This window comes from Zootoca vivipara, chromosome 9 (assembly GCF_965207765.1).
Source record: "Zootoca vivipara chromosome 9, rZooViv2.hap1.1, whole genome shotgun sequence".
Lineage (NCBI taxonomy): Eukaryota > Metazoa > Chordata > Lepidosauria > Squamata > Lacertidae > Zootoca > Zootoca vivipara.
In genome coordinates, this window is record NC_142592.1 from 43,954,737 (window position 1) to 43,980,238 (window position 25,502).

A 25,502-nucleotide genomic window follows, 5' to 3' on the forward strand; every position below is an offset into this window, starting at 1 on the left:
AAGACTACTTGCTGTCCCACCATTAGCTCTCCCCACCAGGAACACACACACAGACACACACACTTATCTGTCCCAGATGTGATCAGCAACCCCATTAAATCCTCACTCAGGTAGAATAGGAAACTCAATCTCAGGGCCGTGGGTTCAAGCCCCACGTTGGGCAAAAGATTCCTGCATTGCAGGTGGTTGGCCTAGGTGACCCTCATGGTCCCTTCAAACTCTGTGATTCTGTGACATTGTCTGCAATGAGCCATGGAGATGGGGACTGGACCCTTAAAAAACCTCTGTAGGAGGAGAAGCAGGGAGGAAGAGACAGGAGGGTTAGAAGACAACAAGAAGGGCAAAAGGTGAGGCAGCCCCAGAGGCCAGAGCTCAGCTTTCTAAATCCTTTGGCTGGTTTGTAATGTGTTTTGACATCACAAAAGAACGAAAAAAAGACACAGGCCAAAACAAGAGAAATAATCGGGCCTTTTCCAAAACCAGCATAATGTTCATGTCCGAAAGAGAGAGTGAATCCATTCCATGATTGCAGCACACCCACCCACTCCCAGGAGGCCAGGGTGGGGGAGGAGGAAAGGGGCTGGAGGAAGGACTGCAGTTGTGCAAACTGGCTCCTGGAGCACCTCCGAAGGCCACAGGACGGGAAGCAGCTTCCGAGAGGCAACGATCCCTCCTCGGACAGGGAAACATTCCCCTAACCCGGCCGCAGAGACGGCAGTTCTTCCTGATTACATACACGCCTGCTCTCCAGAGGCGATTTTAAAGGTGGGAACAGAGTCTATCGAGGAAGATCGCTTGCTTCCTAACCCCGCTTTTTCGAATGTAAAGAATATATATTAAAATAAAAATAAAAATGGAAACATATGTAGGCTGGCTTTCCCGTTAACACAGAACTCTTTCCGCAGCCGCCCTGTTTTGAACTCAGAACTGGCACGCGCCTAGCCAAGCGGAAGGTGATCTTAAAATAAATAAATAAATAAATGTATCGTGCTCTCTATATCGTCTCTAACGGCCCTGGAACATGGCAACACGCCAACACTTCGTACTCCACGCCTGTGTTCGAACGTGTGAATCCTGCCAGCCTCGGCACAACAACAGCGTTGAGGAAACTCTGGGCCTAGAAAGGGGCACGCTAGCTACGGGGGTGTGTGATGGAGGTCTAGCCCGGAAACCTTTACGAACGGGAGGGTGGGCGGAAAAAAAGGGGGCGGCAGACTGGCACGGAATCCAGCACCCCTCTTCTGCCGCAAGAGGAAGCCCCCTCCCCCGCCAAGCAGGAATCCGGATCTTGTGGCTGAGGAGTAGCTGCCTACCTGTCCTTGCCCTCCAGCCCCCTAACAGAAACTTCTGCACGACTACGGTAGCAATAAAGTGGCAACTCACCGTCATGCTGCCGGCTGCGCTCAAAGAGGCTAGAGAAGTTCGCTGGTTACTTTTCCAAACCTAGCAAAGCAAAATCGAAATCACCTCCAAGCAGTAGCGGCGGCAGCCTCGATGTCCATTTCCCCACCCTCCCCCTTTCTCTCCCTCCGCTCTCAGCACTCCCAACCTCTTCTATCCGCCCAGAATAAACTTTTTTTCCTCTCTCGCTCTTTCTTTAAAACTTCCTGGAAGGACCCTTCCTAGCCAATGGGAGGAGATCGAATTTGCAACTTTTACAGGGCGCAAGTCGCGGGCAGCCAATGAGCAGGCGAAGAGGAGGAGGCGGGGGCGGAGCCCGGCTGCCCGAATGCAAAGAGAGAGAGAGAAAAGCGCCAATGAGGAAGCGGAGGGGCAAGGCTTCAGCCATAATAATGAAAAAAAGAGAGATGCAAGCTAAATGTTAAGAGAGGCGCCCGTGAGTCCCCTTTGCCTTGCCAGAGGACAGAAAGAGCATGCCAGGCAGTGCTGCCAAGGGTCAGTGGCAAGCCGTTGATGGTGGATTGGGGGGGGGAGTGCTGTCTGGTTGCAGGCAGGCTGGACAAAGCTACCCCACCATTTATGCAAAGCCACAATATTTTGCACCCCACCCTGGTTATAATTCGAGCAAAGCTGCAGAGGACAAGATCTGAGCCTTAAAGTTCTGCTAGTTTCTTCGTCTTGCTCCTGTGCCTTCTCCCAACGCTGGGAATTGGGGGTTGGGGACCGGCATATGGTTGCAATTTACTGAAAGGAAAGGAGCCCGTTTGACCTACTGCGGAGGCCTTACACCTCTGCATTCCTCGCTTCCGAATGTTAAACTTGTGTAAAGACGCCCCAGCATCGCAGTAAGAATCAGTGGGGCTGAGGGGGCAACAGAAAGATGGGGGATTGAGAGGAGGTGATGTTTAACTGGGTTTCACGATGGTTTAACTGGCAGCTTTTTCCTTGCGCAAGCGGCAGTCTGATGATCCTAGTGCCCCCAAACTATAAAGCAAACAAGCGCCTTGGCTATATTAATACACCAGGTTAGAATCAGTGGGGCTGCAAGGTCACCTCTAAACTGTCAATATTTTTGCAGGAGGATCATAGCAAATACCTGGAAATCCACATTACAAAAAAAACCACTTTAAAAAAAGAAACACTTTTTGCTGTCAGGAAAGTGACTGTGAAATGCACTGAAAAATGTGGGATGAACTAATTATTAATGGGGAAATGTACGAACACAGTGCAAACAAATCACAGTGAATGCTCAATAGAGTGTGGTTACTCATAAATATACAGTCAGAATAAAAATGTTTAGCTTTCCCTTACACCAGAGATCTAACAATTACACACATATTGGGCTCAGAAATCAGAATGATACTGAATGGTAACAGCTCACATATGAATTTTGTTTCCATGAAGTTCCTAAAATTAAAATTTATGCCACTTAAAACCATCAAGGTTCAAGTTCCTTTGCTGGCAATTCACAAACGCACACCTCAACATACAAAAGGACCCCCATGAAGTCCACAAAAAGCAGTAACCAAAAAAGAAACAAACATTGAATGGTACATAGAAGCTCCCTTGCCTACTCCAAGCACTAGAAAAGTGTTTACCTCCACTGCACAGATGCACACAAGGGCACAGAACAATTTAGCCCATAAAAACTCACATTCACAAAGCTTAAGTGCATGCACATAGAGACACATGCCTCCCCCTGCTTGAACCATCTTAGGGAAGCCTGCCTCACACCAAGACTCATACCATTGAGAGAATGTTAGGAATGCCATAAAGAATTTGCAAATAAAGGAGTAGGAACTGCACAGAACATACCTTCCAATGTTTCTTCTCTGTTATCCTAATTATTATAGAGAACTGCAATTATGTTAGGCACTTCAGACTGTTTGATAGGTTATATCTGCCAGCTGTGTTTATTCCAGCATACAGCACAGAGGACTCTACTGTGCCTTGCCTACAGCCCTCTGAATATTACAAGGTTAGCAAGTCGCCTTTCCTTCTTTCTCCCACAGTCCTTTAGGGGGAAAACAAACAAACAAACAAACAAACCAGGCTCTCATGCCTGCAGTTCAGCCTGGAGTGTATCATGTAAGCAGGTGATCCTCCTTTCCAATCATGCTCCACTGAAATTCAGCCTAACAGCTGAACTTCACGCTCTCTTAGCTGTGCCGTCCTGCTTTTGAAGGAAGGTCCCGTTCAAGCACTAGGGAGTTGCCACGCACCCACCGCCACATCTGCTATGATTCCTATCACTTCTCTGGTTGCCTAAGTGGGTATCAGCACAATAGCAAGCTATAAGTGAACACAGATACCCGGCTCCAGTATTTGGTAACTCAATGCGTTAAACCAGCATTCAGAGATCTCAGGGCCAATTCCTGCTAGAGGTGAATGGCTTCTCATTGCCATCTGCTTCCCTGGAGAACCAGGGCACTGAAGCTTTCAGGGCATGAAGCAGCCCTCTGCCCTTGCAACAAGCTGAAGACAAGCCAGTAGCAAGCTCAGTTTGCCAAAGAAAGACAACAGTTGCATGCGTGTGTATCAGCAATGATGGGGAACCTCTCTCAGAAATTTATTTTTCTTGCCCATATTTTATAACATCACTTATAAACTATACATTGTGTTAAGAAGGCAGTGGGGGGTTTCCTCAAGCCTTGAAAAAGAATATCGGTCCTATTCCAAGGATGACGTAGTGTGTGTTTGACTTAGGTCAAACTTACTTGAAGGACCCTATCACTATACAGTGGTACGTCGGTTTATGAACACAATTGGTTCCGGAAGTCTGTTCATAAACTGAAGCATTCATAAACTGAAGCGAACTTTCCCACTGAAAGTAATGGAAAGTGGATTAATCTGTTCCAGACGGTCCGCGGAGTACTTAAACTGAAGCGAACTTTCCCATTGAAAGTAATGGAAAGTGGATTAATCCATTCCAGATGGGTCCGCGGAGTACTCAACCTGAAGCGTACTTAACCCGAAGCATGGGTGTAATTGGTTCCGGAAGTCTGTTCATAAACTGAAGTGTTCATAAACTGAAGCGAACTTTCCCATTGAAAGTAATGGAAAGTGAATTAATCCGTTCCAGATGGGTCCGCGGCGTTCATAAACCAAAAATTCGTAAACCGGTGTGTTCATAAACAGAGGTTCTACTGTATGCACCTACCAGTACAACAGGGGGGACAGACGGACTTGCAGCCCTCAGGCAAGATTTGACCCACCAGTCTTCCCCGTATGGCCTGTAAGGCTGTTTCCCCTAAACCACACTCAACTGCCCCACACCACACAAAATGACGTGGCTACAAAAGAACAATCTATCAGTAGCTTAAAAATCAGTGCCCAATTGTTCAGCAACAATTTTTCAGGGTCAGCAACCTTTTTCAGCCATGGGCCATCCCTCAGACCATGTGGTAGGCCGGACTGTTAAAAAAAAAAACCCCAATTCCTATACCCCACAAATAACCCAGAGGTGCATTTTAAATAAAAGGACACATTCTACTCATGAAAAAACACACTGATTCCTGGACCGTCCGCGGGCTGGATTGAGAAGGTGATTGGGCCATGTCCAGCCCCTGGGCCTTAGGTTGCCTACCTCTGTGCTGGAGCCAGGCACAATTGATGGGTAGGGGAAGTGCACCCTGCTCCAAGCAATTTCCATTTAAATTGCTGCTAAAAGGGAAGCTTCCACCTCTGTTTTGGCAGTGGCTTCAATGCAAACCATTTGGTGCAGCAAAACCCCTTGTGCTGTGGTGTCTAAGTGACCAACAAGCAAGTTAGGTGCTGGACACCTGGGAAACACTGGGCAGCAGATTTCTGACCGGTGGGCTGGACAACCCAGCTGTCAGACATAGGACATCAGGTGATCGGCAGGTGGGTTGTCCCACCCACCTGTCAACATTGGTCCCCTAGGCCAAAAAGGTTTTTTCACCCCTGCAGTACAATCACATATTCAGTGGAGTCGAGGACCACCTTAGTGGGGGTGCCCCAGTTATGGAATGCTCTCCCTAGAGAAGTTTGCCTGGCACCTACTTTATTGTCCTTTTAGTGCCCTTTTTATTTTTCTGAACTTTTTAGATACAATTTGAATATTGACTGTTTTATGTCACTTTTACCATTTTGTGGCTCATGTTTACATTTTGTCTTATTCTTTTTGTAGCCCATGCTATAAGAGCAAAGACAAAGCACTATAAAACCAACCCCATCTTGCTAAGCATCAAGGATCCCCAAATATTGTTCTTGCAGCCTATGTAAAGTTTGGCATCTCTAAAGCCAGTTAAGTAATCCAGCATAGGAGCAAGTTGTCAGCTGTAAGGTCAAGGCCATTCTAGAGCAGAATTAACACATAATCTTATGCTTGTACCCAGAAGTTACTTCCACTGAATTCTATGAAGCTTCCTCTCAGTTACATGTGCATAAGACTGTAGCTTTAAACAGGTTGTGGAACAAAAGGAAACAATTGGGAGACAGTTACCTGGTTACTTTACATCCTAGCAGTACAAAAAAACCCTACATTTTTAAAGAGTTTCACTTGGATCAAGAAGCCACTGAAATGAAGTCATTTTTGCCTGACCTTGTTTCAGTAGATTCCAAAAGGATGCAGGAGAAAGGAAGACTCACATCAACAATGCACACCTCCAGAAAAGCAAGATAGGCTAGCTATCGCCTGTACACTATCACCAAGGTGTTCTGCCTTCCATCTGTCTGTCTTACTCAGGAGTACATCTGTTGTAGCAAATTATTGCCCTGCTCCGTCTTAAGCTTAAATTACATAGCTCACCTTGACAGGGGGGCTTTCAGACAGGGGGTTTAATAATGCAAACTGGCCATTCAGCTATCCCAAATGGGGCATTGGCAACAGGTTTTGTTTTGTGTCTAATGTAACCGATTTCGCTCAGAAAGGGTAAATTTGGACTTAAATGGGAAAGAGGGGATAGAGGCTAGCATTTTGATGCTGGTGCCATTGTGTGAACACCCTTCTAGAAGCATGCATATATATTTTTTCCCTTTTGCATTTTTACAGGTCACCTAGCATAATGCACATGCTTTCAAAGCAATGATCAGGAGCCATTAGCTGGGAGCCTGTATATAACAGCGTTCAGGGCGCGAGGTGCCGTTTCTTGTGTAGCCAAAACAGTACCACACAGGGAGGTATCAACAGGCATGGGAGAAGGCCAAGGTTTGCAGAAGTACAAAAATATTTTGAGAAAAAATACCCAGAGGGTGGGAGCCTGCACACCCCAAACAATCCAATGGAGGACCACCAAATTCTTGGACTTTTTGGGATAGGGAAATGAACAGGGGAGAAAGAAGAAATGGAACAGAATAGCTGAAATCCTGAACAGCAGCAATCTATGCTACCACATTTTCTTGCAGGCCTTGCTTATAAATCGTTTATTTGTGCAGATGCCTCAAATCTATCTACAAATACAGGTATCACCCACCTTGTGATGATGAATATAGTCTGAGCACATTGTGAGAAATGTTTCTAGCCTGGGCCTTTGCCAACGGCACTGTGGCCTTGGGATATTTCACTCAACTCACCTCTGAATAGGGATTAATTGAACTCTTGGGCTATTTGTTTTACTGCTCTTACAATTAAGGTGTGTTGCATGCTCAGCAGTAGAGAGGCAATGTCTGGAAAAGAGATGAGATGCAGGTGCTAGGCTTGCCCAAGGCATATAGGTAGACACATATCATTCCATTTCAGCTGCATTTCGAGCAGAGGCTTGTTCAGAAGGGGGGGGGGGACATTGTATAAAAGATACGTGCTGATACACAGGTTGAGGAATCAAGCAGCAAGCAGTGGGAAAGATCTCTGCCTAACAGCCACTGCCAGACAGAATAGACAAATATTGAGCTCATATAAGGCTGATTCTAATGTTACCTAGATAGGTCTCAAATCCATTTCCCCAGCATATTATTGCTTCCACTCAGTGGCGGAGCTAGGTGCTCCGGCACCCGGAGCACGGCTAGCCGCCTGCGGGGGTGCTCTGGTGGCGGGAGCCTCCCAGGCTGTGCCCCCCCCAGTGGGCGGTGTTCACTTCCCCCAGCAGCCGCCGGCTAGATTTGCGCGATCGGCGGTCAGATTTCCGCGACGCCAATTGTGCCAATCACGAAAATCCACCCACCAGGGGTGCCAGCAATGCCACGCCGATCCGCCCAGGGGGATTTTGTCACACACACCCCGGCATGACACCCGGGGCAGACTGCACGCTCCTGCTTCCACTGTCCTAGAACTGTGACCAAGCATTCCTTAACTGAAGAAACCAGGGATTGAGGCCAAGGCTGCCCTCCTACCATCAAACTACAGCCTTAGAGAGATAATATCCACTGCTCTATTGATCCTTGGCTGTATTGCCAGCATACATTACGGTGGCCCATTTTGGACATTCATCATGGATTCTCTGGTTTAATATCCACATCCTTCCATTTCATAACCATTGACCTTTATGAACAATACGTAGCTTCTTGGAGCCCAGAGATGAACATCAGGGCTATGTTCTCTTCCCTTAATGTACTGCCTTCAGAGCTATGATCCTGGTTTGCATTAAAACTTACTTCCCCGTTTCAGACACAGAATAGAACCCAGGTTTAAAAGATTAACTAACTAACCAGGGTATTATTTCCTTCGGTTTACATCTGCCCTTCCTTCTGAAAGTGTGCACAGGTCGCTTAACAATGTAGAATCTGAAAGAACTATACTTATGGCTAAAATGACAGTTATTGAAACTACAGCGCCTCCATGTATCTACCCCTTTCCAAAGGACTGGGCAAATAAAATGTTCTGTCTGAACACAGTTGGAAAAGGGAATGGGAGACAGGGTGCCACTATGAAGAAAGCCCCGTCTCGCGGTCACACCCTCCTTGCCACCCACAGTGATGTTACTGCGAGAAAAGTCCCTCCCTCATGAGCTGCATGTGAGGCACATAGGGAGAAAGGTGCTCCTTCAACTATATAGTTTAAATGTATTTAAGTATATGCAAGTATATTTAGATTAAATCTAATCCCGCTTTAATATCCTGCTTAGTTTTTAGTCCAATAAATATTTATTGCTTGCAGCCATAGATCACTGCAAATACAGTAAAATGCCTATTAGCACAGACATAAAACATGAATAAATATACCAATATTAAAATCAACCTTAAATCTTCCAGGGGTTACTCTTAAGATTTAGCTTGCTCAAGTTAACACGTAACCTCTACAAACCACTGACATTCAGTTTGAGATTCTCAATCAGATTTTCTTTGTTGAAATTGCAAACAGTGCAACTTGATAGCATATATACTCACTTTCATCAGATAACAAGTTAATTACTATCTCCTGTGTTGGACACTCACTACATCGTGACACAAGATAAACAGTTTCCCTTTCTAGGACAGGCATACCGTGGTCTATCCCCACGCAACTCTTTCCAAAGGACGCACAATCTGTTTCTTTCAGGGATATGACAATGCCTGCCATCCAAATAAATGGGTGGCATATGTTTAACTTAATCTGCAAAAGCTTTTCTCAACTGCAGGTAGGTAATGTTAAATAAACACCTTTAGATTTGATTTATCTTTTTTAAAGTGCAACATACCAATGAGAGGAGTGATTATTATTAATCACTTCCCTATCCCAGGACAGATGGAATGTTCCAATTTAAAGTGGGCCGAATGCCAAGGATGGATGGCTGGCTGCTCTGTAGGAACTGAGTACAGATTAAGTCTGTCCTGGGCGATCTTCCTTCTCCCTTGCTCTCAGGTGTTCATATTTACACATTTTTTGGAATCCTGAGTCAGCCATTTCATGGCATGCATATATATTCTGGATCATGTTTTTGTTAACTCTCAATCCCAGTTTAATACCCTGGATAGTTGCCAACATTAAACCCGTTAAACCCAAGCTTTCCTTTTGGGGCAAAATGGGGAACACTGGTTAAATGCAAACCACGTTTGCAATGCCAAAGATGTTGCACAAGAGGAGCATGCATTAGGGGGGAGGTGTCATGAAAATAAGATACAAATGCATTATGTTAGGGGAAAATGCTTGCAAAAATATCTACATTGGGTCAAAACTGCATATAAATATGTGTCTGCTAGGAGAAAATGACACTAAAATGCTGATGAATATTCATGCTGTCTCAAGTGTCCTTGGGCATAAAGGCGGGAGAGAAATTGATTAAAGACCAAATAAACACTCCATTCCTTGTGCAACTTGATTTGTTGTATGCCATTATGAGGAAACCTTCGTGACCCAAGTTTTGAATATTAGGCGCAACAAATTTAGTCTCCGTTGCTCCAGAGGACAAAGAACAAGCAATCCTGACTAAAGGATGGGAGAAGTGTAAGAGTTGGTGGTCTCTCCTTTGCAAGCAGTATTTAACGTTTGAAGTCAGCTGATATATGAGCATACTGATGCCAGGGAGATGCTGGGGATTGAACCTGTGGCCTTCTGCACGCTAAGCAGATGCTCTACCACTGTGCTATATGGTCACCACCTTACCTGATACAAGAGCTTCTCTTTGTTGCTCTCCGGTCGACTCTCTGGCCTCGCGGGACTTGGACACCTTCCCCGATTCGTACGTTCATCCTCTACCTGTTCCATTGGACTCCCTTGATTTCTCCAGTGACCCTCCAATTGCTGCTGCTGCTGCCCAGGCTTTGCCGAATGAGGACATTCTCCTTGGTTCATCCAGTCTCTCTCCAAGAGCTGCATTGGATGCACATGGCACAAGGACCCTTCATGGCTCTTTGGGCTAGCCTCCGGCCTTGCGGGGCAAGAGGGGTCTCCTGGGCCAGCCTGCTTCAGCTCAGACACTGGCAGGCTGGCAGGGCACAGGGATGTGCTGCTATCCTCCCAGTTGTCCTGCCTCCTGGGAGCAAAAGGGTTGACCGGCTCTTCTTCGCCCGGCCAATCAGTGTCTAGACTCGTCTGTAGGGTCCTGGTGCAGACCTCCCTTGAACTTTTCCAACTGTCCTCTGTGTGCTGCTTGCTGAGAGCGCAACACCTCGCCTGCTGTGGATACGTGCGACTACTCTCTGCCAGCCGCCCGGGACTGGGAGACCGCCTGACCTCCCCAGAGCTATGCCGGCTACTTTCTCTGCACCTCCCTGGGCTCAGGGAGCGCCTGGTCTCTCTCTGGCTACCCCCAGGACTAAACAGACCCCCAACCTCTCCACGGTTTTTCAAACCAATCCCTGTATCTCTCCCTGGGCTGAGAGCCCGCCTGGCCTCTCCTTGAGTCCCTCGGCCATCTTCCCTGTGCCTCGGGGGACTCAGGGCCTGCCCTCGGCCTGCCATTGCCCTCCCTGGGCCGAAACTGCACACAGCTCCCTGGTAGTCTCTTGGCTCCTTCCTCGGATGCTCGCCCGTGTCAAAGGGGAGCAAAGGCTTGCCCCGCGCCTTCCGGTCACTCTCCTTGTACCTCTCCAGCTGCCTTGCTTGACCCTTGTCCAAACTCCTCCCGGGGTGGGCTGTGCTCACGGCGCCCAGGCAGCTTTTCCACTTAGTCTCCGTGCTTTTCCCAGAGCGGGGCGAGAGCTGCGATTGGCTTTTCCTCCCATCACCCGTTGGCTTCCTGTGACTCGTGGGGCTGCGGAGAGGAGCCCTTTCCCTGTCGCCTTTCGGATGGGGCACGGGGTCCGCCCATTTCCGCCGCTCCGCCGGCTGCTGAGGTACCACCAAGTGTGGAGACACGGCCCTGCTCCTGCTCTCTCTCTCCGGGCGCTGAGGGGAGCTCCCAGAGCCACCGGGCTCCCCTTGGCCCCTGCTGCTTCGCTCAGGGCGCTGCTCTGGTCTCCCTAGGCGCTGGGGGCCTCCTCTGCTCTTGCTGGGCTGATCTGGCTCCCAGGGAAGTCTTTTGCTAACCTGAAAAAGGAGGAGGAAATAAGTAGCCTTGTGACAGCAAAAGGCTAACCCTCTGGGTCTTATGTTGGGAATTAACATTGCCTTGGGCCACATCCATCTTTTTTTCCAGCTCAGTAACTGTCTCCCCAGACTGACAGTGTGGAAGCAGACTAAATTAAATCAGCTGCTGCTGTTTCAACTGTGTCCAAAATGGATCACTTCTTTGGGGAATTATAGGGACAGAACTAGCTAAACTGTAGGGACAGAACTACCTAAACTTATTCGTGTATGCTACTACAGCGGCAAGAATGTTACTCGCCCCCAAATGGAAAGAAGTAGATGTCCCAGCAAAGGAAGAATGGATACAAAATTTTATGGAATTTGCAGAAATGGCGGAACTTACTGGAAGAATAAGAAATCAAGATAATAAACTTTTTTAAAATAAAATAATGGAAATGGTTTGTTGAATATTTACAGATAAATTGTGAACAGATGGCAGGATTATTGTAATAACCTGCAGTTTCATAAGAGTATATGTTTAAAGTAGATGAATAAATGAGCAAATTAAGTTAATTTGAATTTGCAGAAGATATTTAAAATAAATTTAAGGAGCCGGAGAAAGAAGGGGAAGGAAGTCAAGTTTTGAAATGTCAAAATGATTGTAATATCAGTGAAGTGTATACACCTGAAGTGTGTGTGTGTGTGTGTGTGTGTGTGTGTAATGCATCACTTCATACCACACCATTGTCAGTCTTACTTATGCTCAAGACCCACTGGGCTTGAAGGCCACCTCCTTCCTGGGCTACCATGATCTTTCGGCCTAGCACCACGCAGCATTGGACCTATCTTTATTTCAATGCCTGAAGTAACAGAAGTCACCAAGTAACAGAGCCATTTGCATCCAGGCAGTGCCTGGAAAATAAAGCCCAATGTGAGCGACTGCAGAAAAGTGTCACCAATCACAGCTGGGGAACCTGATCTGGACAGTGGGCAGGACTGCTCACCTGTTAATCACCTGACATCAGAACATCATCAATGATTGCTGGGACTTCAAAGCACCATGTAGGGTTTGCAAAGAGCTCTAACAAGATGCTTCGAAGCGCTGCTGACCAGCAGGCTTGAAGCCACCACTTACCAGCTGATGGGCGGTAATGCCAAGCCTGCTTTCTGCAGGGATTGGCTGCGTGACTGAGCTCCCCATTTCCCCAGGCCCCTCACACCAGATGTCACATGAGACTTCAGATGCGGGGCAGGTGGGAGTGGTTTGGGGAAAACATCCTTGTGGGCCAAATTGGGACTCGCGCTGGCCTGCGGGATGGAGCTTATCACCAGGACTCAGGAAGCCTCATAGAAGATCAAAGTGCTCCTTCCTGTTTCCATCCATCCGTCAGCTGTTCCCAATGGTTCTCAATGGGGCTAGGAAGGCATCAAAGTTGGGAGCTGCCAATCTGTCCTGTGGGGGTATGTGAAAAAGGAACCTCAGCCCTTGGGCTGGGAAAGGTTTTCCATCCCTGCTGTATATGTTAGGGAAATTAAGCAAGATTGGTCATTTATTTTCTATTTCTTGGCATTAATTTGTTGTGTAAGCAGCCATGCAAGCCACTTTAAGACCAGCGTCCTGGAGATGCCCCCAAGTTCAGGATGCTTGGCCTTCTTTGGAGCCAAACACCCAAACAGCTGCCAGAGGTTAAAGCTACATAGCTATGCTGCCACCTCCATCATTACTGACCATGAGATGCTTTAGGCATATTTTGAAGACTTGCCTTCTTACCCACAAGCTTTCCCCAGTTGTTAAAACTGTCTTCTGGATGTTACAAGGCTTGACTGCATTTCTGGACTCTTAAAATCGCTGTCCTTGGTAGCTTGGTCTTTTTGTTTGCTCTAAACCACTTAAGAGGCATTTTATACAATTAGCCACATAGAAATGATCTTAAATAAACACCACTCAGCCCCTTCTTTACAGCCTCAGAAATTTCACTAGCCATTGGCAACACAAACCTCCTTCGTAGTAGCAGAGGCTGGGAACTAGGGTGTGTGTTTTACTTGTCATAAAGAAAGCCAAGACAGTGAGGATGTTGGATTTGACACTCGTAAGGAATTGCAAAACATGCAGAATGTGCTTGATAATCCAGAAAAAGCAAACATGGCACAGGCCAAACTGGTCAGCATTGGACTAACTTGTCCAACAGGCTGTCCCCAGCTGATGACTTCTGATCCCAGGCATATCACCTGTGCTCTGTACCTCTTTGTCATCGTCTTTCCCTTTTTTAAAGGATCACTAGGTGGAAATACAGTCGTACCTTGGAAGTTGAAAGGTACCTTGAAAGACTTCCAAAAAGTTTGGAAATCAAAGCGTGGCTTCTGATTGGCTGCGGGAAGCTCCTGCAGCCAATTGGAAGCTGCAGAAGCTGCACCGGATGTTTGGCTTCCGAAAATTGTTCGAAAACCAGAACACTCACTTCCGGGTTTTGATCGTTCGGGAGCCAATTTGTTCAGGAGCCAAGGCATTTGAGATCCAAGGTACGACTGTACAAACTGAACTGCTGCACTACCTCCCATTTATGTATAGTGCTAGTATTTTAAAAGACTATGCATGCATGTGCATGCCTAGCACCACAAAGGGAGAGGGGAACCCCATAGAAACTGGGGCTGTGGCACTGGCAGACACAAATAGCAAAAAAGTGGCAGGGAAGTACAAGCAGCCTACAGCAATTTTGGTCACCCAGCTGTACCGCTGCGGCGCTGCCACCCTTTGGCAAGCGCAATGAGTCACCAGCCTTCCACCCCGCAACGCGGATATGGCAGAGTTGGGTGGGGAACATGTGAACAGCGGCGTGGTGATCCCTTCCCCATTCTAAGGATGCAAAAAAAGGCTTGAGGCAGAGGCTTCGAAGCTCAGCCATCCTGATTTTCGGCTTGGCTGGCAATGCAAGTCAAAAATGGTCCACAAACACACAGAGATACATACTAGTGGTGCTAGGAGGGAGCAGAGCCAGTTCAAGCAGCTTTGAGTAGGGATGGAGAACCGGCGTCCTTCCAGAAATGGCTGGACATCAGCTTCCCATCAGCCCTGGCCGGCATGAGCCCATGGTCAGTGATGACGTCTCCCAGTGGTGCAATGGATCAGTGCGCCTGGCTGTTAGCTAGAAGGTTGGTGGTTTGAGCCCACCCAGGGATGGCTGTGGGCAGGATTCCTGCATTAGATGACCCTTGAGGTCCCTTCCAAATCTATAATTCTATTATCTCTGATGTGGGAGGGTGGAGCCCAAGAACATGTGGCTGGCCCCCAGATTTGGATTTGAGGATCTGGTGCGGCCAGAGGGAAAGGGAAGCTGGTTAACTGTGTGCCAGGAGGGGGCAGCAAAGGAGGCGCAACGCAACAAGGTAGTCCACTCTCAAACCAGTGCACCTTCTGAGGTGGTGCAGTCTTCTGTTAAGATGGTACCTAAACAGCCTCATTCTTTCATACCAAAGTCGAGTAAAGATCGGAAAGCAAGAGCTTTGCCCTTTGAGGAGGACTGTTGTAAGTACATGGAGGCAAAATGAGGAAAACAAAGGCCAAGAGAGAATACAGTTTGAGCAGGCCCCATTCTCCCCCCACCCTCAGCATCCCACTGCCGTTCCTCACTATGGACTAGCCACTCACATCTCTGCGCAGACTGGGGCTTGATTGCCTCCTGACTAATCGCCCTTCCTTTGCCAGCTTTAGGGTCTTACTATCCAGTCGCTCCAAGAGTCCCTCTTCCAGGGCTTGGAATGCCCCCAGTGTCTCCGACTTCCTAAACATCAGAAAAGGGGGAAAGGTGGGGGTGGGGTGGGGAAAGAACAGATAGTTACGAGGTGCTGAATTAACAGCTGACCTTCAAAAAAAAAGCACCTCCAAACACATGACAAGGGGCTTTGGGCCCCCGTTATCGGATCTTGGAGGGCGGCGTTACCTTCCCCACACTGGCATTGTTGAGGCTTAGCTGGGTTTAAAAAAGGTAAAAGTAAAGAAAGGACCCCTTGATGGTTAAGTCCAGTCAAAGGCAACTATGCAGTTGTGGCGCTCATCTCGCTTTCAGGCTGAGGGAACTGGTGTTTGTCCACAGACAGCTTTCCAGATCATGTGGGCAGCATGACTAAACCACATCTGGCACAATGGAACACTGTGACAGAAGTCAGAGTGCACGGAAACACCATTTACCTTCCTGACACAGCGCTACCTATTTATCTACTTGCACTGGCATGCTTTCGAACTGCTGACAGGAGCTGGGACCAGAACAGGAGCTCACCCCGTTGCTGGGTACATCAGGGTGGCAGCCAGGTCAGAGATATGCAGGTGCCCTTCTGAAAAAACTGGATTGGTTCTGCTGTTGCACTGACTTTGCTTTACCCCTACTGCCAGGGTAGTGATGCTCGTTTCAGGAGACCAGCTCCACACAAAAAGACAAGGCGTGATTCTCCCAGGGCTGCCCCATTTCCTCACCTGCGCTCGTGGCCAAAGATCCGCTCCACCTCCACCCGGCCAGGACTTCTGGTGCGGCTGCGCTCTTTTTCAAAAGCTTGCCGGTGGTCCAGCCGCTTCACCTTGGGCAGGTCGGCCAGCATGCTGTACTCCTGCTTCATCAGGCCGTGGCGACCCTCGCTGCTGCCACTCGTGCGCCAGCTCTGGTCCGAGTCAGCGGAGCTGATGGAGGAAGCAGGCCACCTGCCGGGGCCAGAGGCATCACCACGGGCAGGCAAAGCACCACGGCCTGCACGGGGAGGGGAAGGGGCCCGGCTCGGCTCGGACTTGCGTCGCTCCAGAGAGAAATAGCCGCTCTCGGCTTGATGCTTCCTCCTGCCGTCCCCTTGGTCTTGGCTCACGGCCCTGGAAACTGGGAGGGGGAGAAGGATCTTGCAGCAATTCCTCCCATGCTCAAAGTGTGTGTGTGTGCGTGTGTGCGTGCGTGTGTGCGTGCGTGTGTGTGTGTGCGTGCACAGGAAAAGAGCACAAACCAGCAGTGAACTTGATGTGCCAAATGGACACCCAGTTGCCTCTCCAAGCAGAAGAGATTTATTTATTGGCCAGAAGTGGGCAGCACAACAGCCAGAGAAAGGGAAGCTGTGGCCCTCCAGATGTTGTGGGACTCCAATAATCATCAGCTCCTGCCAGCATGGTTGATGGTCAGGGTTGATGGGAGTTGTGGTTGGCATCCGTCTGTCTCAAGGGACAATGGAGTGCACCTCCGGGGGTGAGGTCGAACTACTGTATTAGCAGCACGGAAGTGACCTTTCTGGGGCACAAGCCTGGGCAGTGTGTATGGAGGTCCAGGGCTGCCCAGATTACAAGAGCCCCCTCTCGACGGCTTCACTGATGTGGTCCAAGGGAAAGCAGGGCAATACAGGAGCTGCCAGAAGGAGGCATACAAGGCGCCATCCAACTGCCTTAGGGACTCCACCCTGGATTTGTGTAGGGTTTACTCTTTAGCCTTTTCTTCTCCCAAGATATCCTGCAAAGCAGTGGAGGTGTAGGATCAGAGTTTTCTCTCTCCTACACGGGCTACCTACCCAGGTAATTCCTTCTACAGCACGTGCAGAAACCACCTCCTTGACTGTGGAACCCACTATTGGTCTCGTCCACACAATCCGCCAGAGCCTATCCTCACATGCAGGGGAAAGCCCCTAATTCACTGAGGCTTTGAAACCCATCTGCTACTCTCACCTGTTTTAGCCGGCCAGTCAAAGCCGTTTCCTGGGGCATGGTCACTGTCGTATGGTGACAGCATCTAGGAGCCACAGGTGAGAGCTGAGTGTAGGGGTGGACAAACTGCCCCAGAAGGAGCATGACATGTCCCCCATCGGAGCTAATATCCATCCCCTAACGAAGAGGACTGCAGGTTCTCCATCCCTGCTCTGTTGCATAATGAAATGGCTGGTCCCCTAAACTCACCCCTTTTGGAATATCCAGAGGGCCACCTCCTCAACCATACCAAGGGTACGTGTGCATTATAATGGCATCTACATTTATTATAAGCACTTCACCAGCAGGTCCCAGGTCAGGTGATAACAATTATAAACTACATCCTTCCATTCGGTTATTGTACTGTGGGCAGAATCCAGTTTCTGGGATTTCCAGGTTGACTTTTCAATGCAAAAGCTCCCCACGGTTAATAGCCCTCCTGGTCAAGGGACAAAGGGAGGGATGCGAGAAGCACGTTTCATCAGACAAGGATTTTTGATTGTGCAATGGGACTTCTGCTTTCCTCCCCTCTGAATGCCAAATATGGCCCGAAAGGCTGGGGGAGCCCCATAACAGATTTAGGGGGTATGGGGGTGGGTGGGACGGGAAGTCGCCTCAAACTAGTGGAAATCCTTGCAGTGACAGGACGCATGACTCAGCACATTTTGCCCTTTGCCATCTCAGAACCCAGCTAAAAGTTGCTTGAGATCCTAATCAGTGGGAGAACTGATTATGCAAATGTATTCCTGTTTATTAAATCCAGGCACAGGATCTGGGTTCCTAGTGCAACACTGCAGTTACAGTTCTTTCCTTTGGGATGGTGTGTTCCCACCCCCAGAAGAAACAAGATCTACGGAAAGATCTGTGCTGGCAGGAGGCGGGGAGAGGTCAGCAGACCGAGGAAGGGGGATGGCACAGACCTGCTTTTGGGCAATTCCAGGACTCTGTTCTCCCAGAGGATGCTGGGTCCGCCCATCTGGGCCTATCAGCATGCAGTTTTTCGGGTCGTGCCTCTTGCTTCTGGCCTGCATAGTACATCATGCTGTCTTTGTCAGGCTCCAAAATGCTCTCAAGCAGCCGGGTCATTTCCCAGTCCTATGTAAAGGGGAGGCAGGGGACGCACAGAAAAAGAGAGGCTGTTTCCTACACTGCCCTGCTGCCACTGCCTGTCAGCAGGAAAGCCTGTGTGTCAGAGATACCAAACATCAGGTCCCCAGTAGAAGGGCCCCATATACTTTAAGTCAGGAACGGAGGATCTTTTTTTCAAACTGAGGGCCACATTCCCGCCTAGGCAAACGTCTGGGGGTCACATGCCACTGGTAGGCAGGCCATGGGGCAAGAAGGAGGCAAAGCAACACCTTTGTACAGTAGGCTAGTTTCGACCCTCCATTCAGGCATGCAGGATGCCATATCAAAGCCCAAGGGCACATTCCAGCTGAGCCAAAACACTCAAGGAAGGTGTGAAGTGGGGCCAGTGAGGGGGGTAGCCTGCAGAAAGCTCCGAGGGACAGATTTGGGGCCAAGAGGGCCGCATTTGGCACACAGTCTGAGCAATGGTGCCAACTCTATAGGGCCAAGGTGTTTTTTCTGCCCCTCCCCCCCACTCCACTGAAGTGGCGCCGCACTGGGCTCCGCACTGGCCTCCTCCTGATGATGCAACATTGCATGTGCAATATGCACCGGGCTCCCTTGATATTGGGCGCAAGCAGGTGCCTCTGAATCTGAGGTTCCCCAAGTTACTGTACATATAGAGCATGTGGCTTCCCCCAAAGTGCCTCGGAAACTGTAGTTTACCCCTTACAAAGCTACAGTTCCCTTACACTACAGTTCCCTAGACTTCTATTTTAGGGATTCGGAGAACTGCAGAGTTGGGAAGAACCACAAGGGTCACCTAGTTCAACCCCCTGCAATGCAGCAATCGTTTGCCCAATGTGGGGCTCGAACCCATGGCCCTGAGATTGAGAGTCCCGTGCTCTACCAACTGAGCTATCCGTGAGGCAGCCCTGTGCTTGAAAGGCATGGTGACCCTAAACCTCAAGGCAATGTATAAGGATCTGCTCTGCCTCCCTTTGCTTGGTGAGCAGGCATGCAGTGGTGCCTCAGCAGGGATCTAAAGAGGCTCGAAAAGAAGGAATATTACAAAGGGAACATTGGACTGCCAAGAGACGTACACACATGCACACACGTCCATCTCACCTCAAGCGTGGCACGGGCATCTGTGTCAACAACATCCGCTTCTGCATCAAGGACGGTACTGGTGCTGGGACAGGTACTAGCTTCTGCGGGTTCTTCCTCAGCTCTGCAGCTCAGCTGGGTGTACTCCAAGCTTTCCTGCCAGCTGCAGGGCAGCAAAAACACACGCAAATGGTCAACAACCACCCAGCATGTGAGGGCTAAAGCCAAGCGCTGGGCCCATGGCAGAAAGTTGCTCAAGCATTGCCCGTGTAAAGGCAGCCAACGCTAAGAGCCAAGGAGGGCCACAGCGGCTGCCTTACTGTTGCACCAGCAGGCAATTTGAACCTGGGGCTTCCTCAGAAATTGCTGGACTACCTTTCCCCACATTCCTTACCACCTGCCAATGCTGGTTGGGGCTCCCACGGCACATTCGGAAAACTTACGTCTCATCTTTGTCCTCAGAGCCCACACAGACATAGAGTTCACACTGGGGCACCAAAATGCACAAGGGGTCACAGGGACTGGTCACGTTGGCACCATCGAGGCAATTGGGAGTTTTCGCCGCGTGTTCCTTCGATTCCTGTCAGAAAGGAATGGGAGTCGGCAGGAGATATTTCAAGGGCACCACAGTGCTCCCTCTGCCCTCTTCAGGGCACAGAAAATGTCTTCCTTGCACAGCAGAGAGCAATAAAGAACGTTGCCACATCCCCCCCGAGTTGCGTTCTCAGTCTGCTTGATGAAGAGTTCTGTGCAAGCTTTAAAGACTGCAGTGTCCTTTACACAAAAAAAGCCCTTTGAGACACTGTACCACTTGTATAGGAAAGTAATAGGTGAATCCTCTTGTTTTTATCCTCCCCTTATTTAGGCAACAGAACTATTTTTTTGAACAATCTGATCCTTAGTTCTTGGGAATTTCACTCTAACCCAAGCCCATTGTGCAATTCCCCAAGATCAATGGAAAGATCAAATTCAAATACAGCACAGCCTTCTTGATGGTGGCTCCTCAACTGTGGCACTCCCTCCTAGCATATTTTGATGGGTTCATCTATCAGCCCTTTGAAAACAGCGACCTGTGCCGGATTGACATATAAGCTAAACAAGCTATAGCTTAGGGCCCTACTGTCTTGGGGGGCCCAAAAAAATTAAAGGAAAAAACCTGGATGTACATTTCCAAAATATAAGATAAAAAACAAATAAAATAAAACCTACATACAGCAACAGTGTTTTGTGTTTGTAGGCTCCTTTGATGTAAGTAATGGGCCCCGCCATAGCTGCCACGTCCCTGTTAGAAAAATATGGGATCAGCAGCGCCGGCACCGGAAGTCGCTTCTACACATGTCCAGACATGCGTAGAAGCAACTTCCAGTGCCGGTGCTGCCCGATTTTCAATGCCCAGACATGGGCAGAGTGGCACCGGAAGTCGCTTCTACACATGTCCAGACATGCGTAGAAGCAACTTCCGGTGCCAGCCCTGCCCGATTTCCGGTGCCTGGACATGGGCAGAGCGGCACCGGAAGAAATCGGGGGAATTACGGGATATTTCGCCATTTGGGATGACAGCGGGAAATGGCTTTAAAAACGGGGGTTTCCCAGGGAGACTTGGCAGCTATGGGCCCCGCCTGCTAGCTTGCTCCCTAAAATATCACTGGTTTGCTCATTTCTATATATAGGGTGCCGACATTTTGCATATAGCATATACTGTATTCAACAACAAAAAACCAGCGACAATTTGTTGTTGACAAAGGACAGCTGGACGTATAAAGGGCCCCATTACCTTCAGTAGCTTAGGGCCTTATCAAACCTAAATCCGGCCCTGACAGCGACAATTTCTGTTTAATCTTTTGGACTATAGTTTCTGGGATCTAGAGTTTCAAAAGAGGGTTGCGGAACCACATGACCAGGAACCAAATATCTCCCTCTGCCTTTTGCACATCCCAGCTACACAAAGGTTCAAGTAGCATTCAACATTTATCACTCTGCCCACTTTTGTCTCTGCCCCCCCCCCCAACTTGCACACAGCCCGCAGACGTTTGTCCACAAACTTTGGACTAAAAAACAAAAGGCACTCCCCACCCCCAAAAAATCCCTGGCCGAAAAGGCTATTTTGCTTCACATTGTTGCAAATGGCACAATTTTATTATTGTATTTTGTAATCTTTGGCTTGTGTCCTAAGTGAGCCCAAGGGAGTTCACAGAAGGAAGAGTCTGTCTCCTCCAAACTCCAGCAGACTCCTGTACCCTGCACCACAAGGTTTTCTTGAGAAAATCAGGAAGAACTTCCCGACCAATGATATATGGGGTGCAGGGAGCAGCTGGAGAAAAGCATTGGTGGGCTGGGGAGGCACATCCTGCCTCTTTCACAGCAGAACCTGGAACTCCTAACACTGAAAAGCTAACACACAAGTTACGACTGGCAAGAGAAGCATAACTTTAGGGCCACTTTTGCTGGAGACTGCCGGAACTTTATTGTCTTTACAGGAACACCAGAAAGTGGAAGACCAGTCCCTAGGGTTTAAACCAACATATGGATTTTATGACAACCAAATTTCACATAGATATACAGACACACACATACACATATATTTCTATTTATGGAAATGTCTGCTATTATTGTGTGGGAATTGTTTTCATCACAGCAGTGAAGGTTTCTCCAGAGTGAATAGTTGCAGCTTTTTGGTTATGCTGATTGTGGTTATGTAAGACAACTATAAAATGACAATAAAAAGTTAATTCCCCCCTCTTTTAAAACTTTTTAACAGCATCTGGCACCACTGCAAAGCACAGCTGGTGACAGTCCAGCCCAGCCACCCTAATTTTCCACAGTAATCTATACATATAAATTAGACTGGCAATTTTTATTTTTATTTTTTGTATTTTGTAAATTTGGACCACAGGCCTGTGCTCCGAGTCCTTTAAGTGTCTAGCAACACCTTGCGGGTGGGGGAGAGGGAATCAACCCAGATTAGTCTTGGATCTTAAATTAACTTTAATTTAAGGAAGGAAAACTCCATCACTTCCTTCCAGTACAGCTCCCCATGGCCCATTGTTCTGGAGGGGGGTCCTGATCCTCCAGAGAGCCTTTTTTGGAGGGGGTCACAGATGGCTTCAGGGAAGGGAGGGATGGGCAAACTTTGCTTTTGTGAACTTGCTTAGGGCGACTTATGAGATCCAGGCCTTTGGCTTGCGGCTATAATTCACTCTGAGGACAGTAGTTCAAAGAGCAAGTTACAGGTTCCTAAAGAGAGAGGAAACATTCTCAGACTCTAGCATGCTTAGCGACTGAAAGTCAAACGTTGAGCCTTCCCCATTTGTTCAGATGAAGCATTCTTTGTGTTAAGGCTTGCAAACCAAAAATATAAATAGCATACGCCAAACGCCGTTCTCCCAATTGATCAACCGTGGCAATCAATAGCTGGCAAAGGGCATGCCGCCTCCTGCGCTACATTAACTGGAAGGTGTAGATCGGATGAGCAACGCTTGCCTTGCGCTGTCACAAACGTAAACAGGGGAGAGCACTCCTCTCCTGACAACCACCCTCTCATGGAGCCCTGCTCTTAAAAGGTGCCTGCAGCACCTCCAATGCTAAGGAGCCTTCCTTGTTTCTTTAGGCATGGCACCGGGTCACCTAGATAGCACAAGCTAATCGGGCAGAGATAGAAAATCTTCCTGCCTTGTACAGGAGGTTGAGCTAGAAGATCACCACCCAATCCTATGGTTCAGGAAGTCTCCACTCCATCCCTCCTACTCAGCCCCACAAGCAAGGCAGGGGAGCACCCCGGAAGCACAGGAGGGCTCAGCAAGATAGGAAGCACTCCTTATTGCCTGAGCTCCAGCGCTTGGGAGAGGGGATTTCACAAGGCTCCAGAAGCAAAGACAAACAGCAGGTCCTTCCCTGCTCAGATCCAGAGTACCATTTCAAGCACGCCTGTCCCTTTAAGAGTTTCCTCGCTGCCCTAGCCAGCTAGAGAGCCATCCCACCCACCCCGCCTTCACCCCAGCCCAGTTACCTTAGCAGGTTATGATCTCCAAAAGGGAGGGTCCCTAGCAGGCTGGTTGTCAGCACCACTTCCCTTCCATTGTCCTGATCAAGTGGGGGGGGGAGAGAGAGAGAGCAGGGATGGCTCTGAGCAGATCGCAGGCGAGCCAGGAGGAAATTCTAGAGGGCCAGTACTGGGGAGAGAGGGAACCTCATTACTATTTCATAATCCGAGGCTGATCCAGCGCAGCAAACAATGAACAACACGAAACCCTTTGTTAACAGGACACCGGCTGGCACCCCATAGGGAGGGATGGAGTTTACACCTGGCCAGCCAGGGAATGGGCCAGGAGCTGACAGGTGACTCAGTCTGCCTGGCCTTTTAATCCAGGGCCACAGTTAAAGACCAACACTTGCGCTTGTCAGGTTGGCATCTCTATCCCACAGAGCAGGGACAGGGAATGTGCAGAGCTCCACATCCTGCTGGATTACCGCCCTGTCATTCCAAACCCACTGGCCGTGCTGTCTAGGGCTGGTGGGAGCTGGAGTTCAGAAACATCTGCAGAACCACAGGCTCCCCATCCCAGTCCTGGAAGGAATGTATAAACTCTGGGCAGCAGAAGCAAAAGCATGACTTGCCAAAGTGAAGCGGGATTCACAGGTTGCAGCTATTTCGAAAGTGGAGTGGAGGAATAAAGGTGCTTCTCTCTCCCCATTATCCAAACCTGTGAATTGTCATTCTGCTGGGAGATTTGGGAGCTTTTAGAATGGCCTCTATGGATTTCTTGCTGAAACCAAGACAGGAATGCAGGTTTCAAGCCAGATCAATGTTTATAGTGTAGAAGTAGCTTTGGTACTTTCCTGAGCGGAGGAGAGGGATATAACTTTGACCATAACCAGTTCAGGCTTCCTCTTTAAACTGTAAGGAAGATTAAAAAGTGGGGGCTTGACACTCCACTGTTAGAAATATCACAGCTGATCAACTTTCCCTAGGTGTGGACTCCTAGTACGGCAATTAAACTCTTTTATTTAGCACACAGAAGAGCCAGCGTTAGTCCTGAGAAACTTAGGACCTAAGTCAATCATTTAAAGCACTGCAGGTGACCCCAGGATTTGTAGCCGCTTCTCCTCTGCTCTTTTTGAGCATAAACAGTTGGCGAGTGTTAATGCTGTGTGGCATCCATTCTCCTTTATTCATTGCAAGAGAGCGGTTCCTGCATTTATTTATTTTTAAATGCTGGAATGCTACTAGGCAAGGTCAAATGTAAGCAGGAGATGCACGACCTGTAGTTTCTTCAGGCAATGAGAATTGCATTTCTTGTGCCCATGGAAAAACATGGCCAGATTCAACCCCTGGTATCTTCAGGTGCAGCTGGGAAAGAGCTCTGCCTGACTCCCTGGAGAATGCTGCCGGTCGGTCAGTAAATAGATGATACTGAGCTGAAGCGAACAATAGTCTGACTCAAATTAAAGGTAAATCAGAGGAGCCATCCGGACTGCTGAATTTCAGGCTTGCAAGCTCCTTAAGGGATAGCCTCTTAAAGCACCAAGCCCATGGATAGGTGTGTTTATCAAACAATAATGTGGAAGTTTTTCCTGCTGAATTACTCCCTGCCCCACAGTTGTTAAAAATACAGAGCCCATCTCCATTAAAACAAGGAGACCACTAACCGCACTCCCCAGCAACCACTGAGACTTCATTTGCAGCTTTTTACACCTCTTGTCAGAACCCTTAGTATCTCATTAACACATAATCTAGCAGTCCCTGTGGTCTCATTCAAAGTCCACATTCACAAACAGCACTCAAGTGCCTTTCCTTTCTTTCTGCATGTCAGCAGGGGAAGCCCCTGCTTCCCTCCAATAACTGCTCGGATTACCAGTTCCCGCCACTGCCCCCCCCCAAAAAGTCGCTCTAAAATATGGAAATGGATGAGCTGGGCAAAGGCCAGATCCATTTCCTGCTCTATGGCAGGGATGCTCAGCCTTTTGACACGTCAACAGCTGCAGAAAAAGGACATTTCAGCAGGTGGAGCTCCTCACATGGCAACAGGGCAAGAAAAAGCGGCATTTACCAACATTCCCTCTTCTACCCAGCTCTTAAAGGTATAATAACTCCGGTGTTGGACGTTTGGTGCTCCTCACTTTCTGGGTCGAACCTTGATTACAGCGTGCAGGTACATTAAAAGCCAAAGGAATTACAATGAGGATGTGGGAAGGGCTGGAGCTCAGTGGCAGAGCATCTGCTTTGCATGTAGGAGGTTGCAGGTTCAATCCCCGGCATCTCCAAGACCCCTGCCTGAAGAGCTGCTGCCAGTAAGTGCAGACAGTCCTCAGCTAGATGGACCAACCCGTCTCAACTCTGCATGAGCTGGCTTTCTATGTTAGGAGAAACTGATGTGATGAATCTGGGAAGAGACCAAGCAT

At 48.6% G+C, this 25,502-nt stretch overlaps 1 protein-coding gene and 1 non-coding gene across 4 annotated transcripts in view; both read right to left on the bottom strand.

The window, feature by feature from the left end:
- The window catches only part of TRIOBP (TRIO and F-actin binding protein), a 59,990-nt gene that overhangs the window by 32,717 nt on the left and 1,771 nt on the right, over positions 1-25,502 (bottom strand). For 2 of the 3 annotated variants that reach the window (XM_060279850.2, XM_088652094.1), the window contains exons 2-7: positions 19,547-19,683; positions 19,125-19,266; positions 17,849-18,023; positions 15,693-16,083; positions 14,871-15,003; positions 9,881-11,245 (exon numbers count right to left, since the gene is read on the bottom strand). In XM_060279850.2, coding sequence (XP_060135833.2) covers positions 9,881-11,245; positions 14,871-15,003; positions 15,693-16,083; positions 17,849-18,023; positions 19,125-19,266; positions 19,547-19,683 — 2,343 coding nt within the window. Of the gene's footprint in view, positions 1-1,383; positions 1,575-9,880; positions 11,246-14,870; positions 15,004-15,692; positions 16,084-17,848; positions 18,024-19,124; positions 19,267-19,546; positions 19,684-25,502 lie in introns of those variants that run through there. The other variant, XM_060279852.2, reaches the window with a different exon arrangement.
- On the bottom strand, positions 18,852-18,927 carry TRNAE-CUC (transfer RNA glutamic acid (anticodon CUC)). Its single transcript has one exon. It is a non-coding gene; the product is annotated as a tRNA-Glu (tRNA).